At 35.6% G+C, this 4,834-nt stretch overlaps 1 protein-coding gene across 1 annotated transcript in view; it reads right to left on the reverse strand.

Moving 5' to 3' along the window:
* LOC106870922 (NADH dehydrogenase [ubiquinone] 1 alpha subcomplex subunit 6) overlaps window positions 1–2,870 on the reverse strand; it is an 8,313-nt gene extending 5,443 nt beyond the window's left edge. The window contains exon 1 of the mRNA XM_052966791.1: window positions 2,668–2,870. Within this exon, the coding sequence (XP_052822751.1) occupies window positions 2,668–2,814 (147 nt within the window). The 5' untranslated portion in view covers window positions 2,815–2,870. The remainder of the gene's footprint in view (window positions 1–2,667) is intronic.
* Window positions 2,871–4,834: the final 1,964 nt, after the last annotated feature.

The following is a 4,834-nucleotide window of genomic DNA, read 5'->3' on the forward strand; positions in this document are numbered from 1 at the left end:
TATACAAAAATGAAAGAAGCAATTCTAATAACAAAATCAAAACAATCCGGGATAAATTATTAAATGTCACTTGTTAAATAATCTGTTTAATAATCCATTTGTACTCTTTTACTTGTTTCAGTCATTTGACTGCAGCCATGCTGGGGCACCGCCTTTTAGTTGAGCAAATCAACCCCAGGACTTATTCTTTGGAAGCCTAGTACTTATACTATCAGTCTCTTTTTGCCGAACCGCTAAGTTACGGGGACATAAACACACCAGCCTCGGTTGTCAAGCAAAGTTGGGGGGACAAACAAAGACACACAAACATATACACGCATATATATACGATGGGCTTCTATCAGTTTCCGTCTACCAAATCCACGCACAAGGCTTTGGTCGGCCCGAGGCTATAGTAGAAGACACTTGCCCAAGGTACCACGCAGTGGAACTGAACCCAGAACCATGTGGTTGGTAAGCAAGCTACTTACCACACAGTCATATTTTCATTCTTTAAAAGATTTAACTTTTTTTAATAGGATCACTTTTGTTTTAACTTTCAAAATGAAAAGTATGAGGTGAGTCACAATGTGTAAAATTTACTGCATTTTTGACTATGAGAAAAAATATTTTTTTACAAATGTTCACTACCATACATAAGCTGTATCAGCTAAGCAAATGACCTTCTCTAAATATATTAAAAATAATATATTCAGAACACTGTTTTGGAAAATTATCTCTCTTCTCGAGCAAATAATAGACAAATTTAGATGGGACAAAATGAGTAAGACAAGATAACGTAAAATTGCCTTTTCAATTCTCCAGAATTACATTTGAAAAAATACTCATGCACATCAATATCCATCCTTAGACATCAGAAAAATCAGAAATGCAAGAAAAATTTTAAATGTCTAGGTCAAATGAAAGAGAATCGTGGAAACATGGCACATATGAAATCAACAAAACACGATTAAATCTAAAAACATAAAATATTCTCTATAGCTTCTTCATGGTCAGCTGGTGTGGCTCTCTTCCTGATACAGTTATGCACCATGCAATTAAAGTGAAGAAATTATTGAAATTAGTTATTACTCATTTTGATCCGCATTATACATCATCCTTTGAAAATTGAAACCTATCAAATTAAACATTACTGTGGGAAGAAATTGACTTGGAATTCAACAGAGAAAAAAATATTGATTGTTAGACACTAAAAAGTATCTAGATATTTTATTAGCAACCTCAATTACAATCGGGTCAAAGTTGAGGAAAACTTTTTTGAAAAAAAGTGCGTTACCTATGTTTCAAACTCTCTCAATTTCAACAACAACAATGCTGACCAATTTTTACTCCCAAAGATAGATGATGAAATAATTGTAAGGTAATGGTTGAAAAATGTTTGGGAGAAAATAACGAGAAATCAGAAATTACTCATTTTGCCCCCCCCCCCTCCAAACTCTTATTAAGATTGTTTACGACACGATCACTTTGTCATGTGTTTGTTGTAGTGTGGCAAGTATTATTCTATTTGTAGGCCTTTGTAACCGAAGTTAAAACAAGTGTTCCTATTAGAAAAGTTAAAATCTAAAATACCAGCGGGTTAGAAGATTATTTAATAAGTGACTTTTAAGTATTTGGCAATCTTTCGTTGTGAATGATAATTACAAATTTTCTCTCAAAGATTGTTTTACGATGTGTATGTATTAGACCAGGTATGGGCAACCTTTTTCGAGAAGCAGGCTGCACGAGATATGACACATCATGAGGCTAGTCGTACTACTAAAAATTCAAGGCGTACCATTCAGAAAGTCCCGAGGGCCGCAGTTTGGCCATGACTGTTAGATACTACTCTGCTAAGAAATTTTGAAAATACTGTGACAAAACAGTTGTCAACCGCATTCGTCCCGAGATCACACTCGCTAATCACCGAGTGCCCTCACCTCTGGTCTTATCCTACCTGTTCCATCTTGTCTCCCTGTGACATGTCCTCGTTTCATTTTCAACACTATAAATATCGGAGTTCTCGCCCTTACCTTATTAATGTCAATGAATGTTTTATTACAGATTTAATTGCAATTAAGATGTAAAACTAGCTCACTATACTCAATATGTTAGTCCGCACTGAACTAACTATATGATGCCTAATATAAAGAGAGATATATAAATGATGTGTGACAGGGTGGTCATAGCTTGAAATGCTTTCTATCTTAATTGTTTAATGAGGGTTGACTTTGAGGTTAACAAATGTTTTCTTTTTAGACGAGTGTTTTTGAAACAATATCCGAATATACGGGTAAATTTACAAATTTTTCCGACATTCAAACATATACTGATTTGAAATATGAGATAATTCCCGTGTTCTGTTGAATCGATAATTCCTCAAATATATACGGTATGCGATTGATATAACTGAAATAAGTCTACCGAATTAGCAGAATAAACATCTTAAGATTGACAGAACAAAAGTAACCTTTGATACAACTATCAAACCTCCTATGTTTGGTTATGTCTATAAATAACAGAGAAGTTTCGTTCATAACATTAACAAAACGAGTAAAAAGAATTAAAAATTCAATTTCAAAAACTGATTTATAAATAAAAACAGAAGAAAACAAAATCACTTTTACGTGTCCTTCTCAATGACATACAACAACCTACAAGATAAACTTATTTCTGGAATAGTTAGAAAGGAAGGAAAGCCTTACCTAAGTACGGTAAATGTCTATACCACGCCTTGTATAAATTTAGGACCCTTCTCCGAGCTTCGGTGCTGTCAACAGAGAGTATGGGTTTCACAAGCTTCATGCCCTGAACCGAAGCGCGTGAAGCAGCCATTGTGAGACCGGAAACTGAAGAAGTTGTCTCCCCGAACTTCACTGCGTTACCCCCGCCTTCCTCACTCAAGATTGGTTACTCAATTAGAAAATTAATATAAATGGGAAAAATGTGGCTCTAAGTTATAAAATTTAATCAACGTTATTATTGTGAAAATACCATTTATTTAGTTATAAACTTACATCTCGCTATCAGCAATTAACTTGTGTGTGAACGAAGCAATATAAACGAAGTAAAGGTATACTGATTTACATTATTTGTATAGAAAACAACTTCTGGCTTGTCACCGGCAGTTAACTCCCTTCTTTTATTGTTTTTATTCCCTGGTTATTAAATTAACTTCCAATGTCTTACTCGGATACCTTAATAAGTGTTTTTTGGCTAGTGCTAGTATCAGTAATATGGGGATGCACTAACCCTATTCTAAAGAAAACAAGTGCTGGTATTGAGAACATAAAAGAGCAAAACACCATTTTACAGCTAAAGTCCGAGCTGTTGTTTCTAGTATTTCGTTTGAAGTATGTAACGGCTTTCCTAATTAACCAGTGCGGCTCTATTTTATTCTATTTAACTCTCGCTTCGGCTGATCTTTCTATTGCCGTACCTTTAACTAATTCCCTCACATTTGTCTTTACGGTCTTAACAGGTTGTTTTCTCGGAGAAAAAATTCCACGTCAATCGCAATTTGGCATGTTACTTATTGTTTTCGGCGTATCTCTATGTATCTTCAGCAAAGTTTGAACATTCTATCTTGACGTTACAATTCCTTCCTTATTTTACCTTTTGGAATTTGTTTCATACTAACCAGGACTTATTACTTGATATACACACACACAGTTTTATGAAATAAATTTAAGGTAAAGAAAACAAACTTTCGTATGGTTTCATGTTTTTATTAAACAAGGAAGTTCATAATGTGCACAACATTATCTGAGGAGTCAGATAAACAATACATTCAGTAGATAGTGATTTAAGTATAATTATTTATAATATGTAAGTTTTTTCTATGGAATTTTGCCATATTGTATAATCAAAAATTTTGGATTTTTTTCTTCCCAAATCTGATCTACTCTCCACTTCCTTGACTTTTTATGAACTTGTAATTTTTATTCTTTTATTTCTTTCAGTCGTTTGACTTCGGCCATACTGGAGCACCGCCTTTTAGTCGAAGAAATCGACTCCAGGACTTATTCTTTGTAAGCCTGGTACTTCTTCTATCGCTCTCTTTTGCTGAACCGCTAAGTCACGTAGACGTAAACACACTAACATCGGTTGTCAAGCGATAGTGGCAGGGACAAACACAGACGCAAAGACACACACACACACACACTCACACACACACATGACGGGCTTCTTGCAGTTTCCGTCCAACAAATCCATTCACAAGGCTTTGGTCAGCCCGAGGTTAGAAGACACTTGCCCAAGGTCCCACGCAGGGGGACTGAACCCGGAACCCTGTGGGAAGCAAGCTTCTTACTATACAGCCACACCTGAGCCTGTTCGTACTTTTATATATTTAATAGACTTTTTGTGTGAGGTCGAGGTTAAACAGGCTTTTTCTATAGGTGAAGTGGTGAGTGTTGATGTACCAGTGGCATTTACATGTTCAACTCCAACAGAATTATGGAAGTGTATTCTCTTCCACTCTTCACTTAGAGCACAAATTTGTTTGAACTGGTTGAATCATTTGATGCAAACATATTACTGGTACTTACAAAGAGCAAAAGTAACAGCAATCCAAGCACAATTAGAATGCAAAAATATCTAAAGCACATATATATATATATATAGGTGCAGGAGTAGCTATGTGGTAAGTAGCTTGCTTACCAACCACATGGTTCTTGGGCAAGTGTCTTCTACTATAGCCTCGGGTCGACCAAAGCCTTGTAAGTGGATTTGGTAGACGGAAACTGAAAGAAGCCCGTCGTATATATGTATATATATGTATGTGTGTGTATATGTTTGTGTGTCTGTGTTTGTCCCCACAGCATCGCTTGAAAACTGATGGTGGTGTGTTTAC

This window comes from Octopus bimaculoides, chromosome 3 (genome assembly GCF_001194135.2).
Source record: "Octopus bimaculoides isolate UCB-OBI-ISO-001 chromosome 3, ASM119413v2, whole genome shotgun sequence".
Taxonomy (NCBI): Eukaryota; Metazoa; Mollusca; class Cephalopoda; order Octopoda; family Octopodidae; genus Octopus; species Octopus bimaculoides.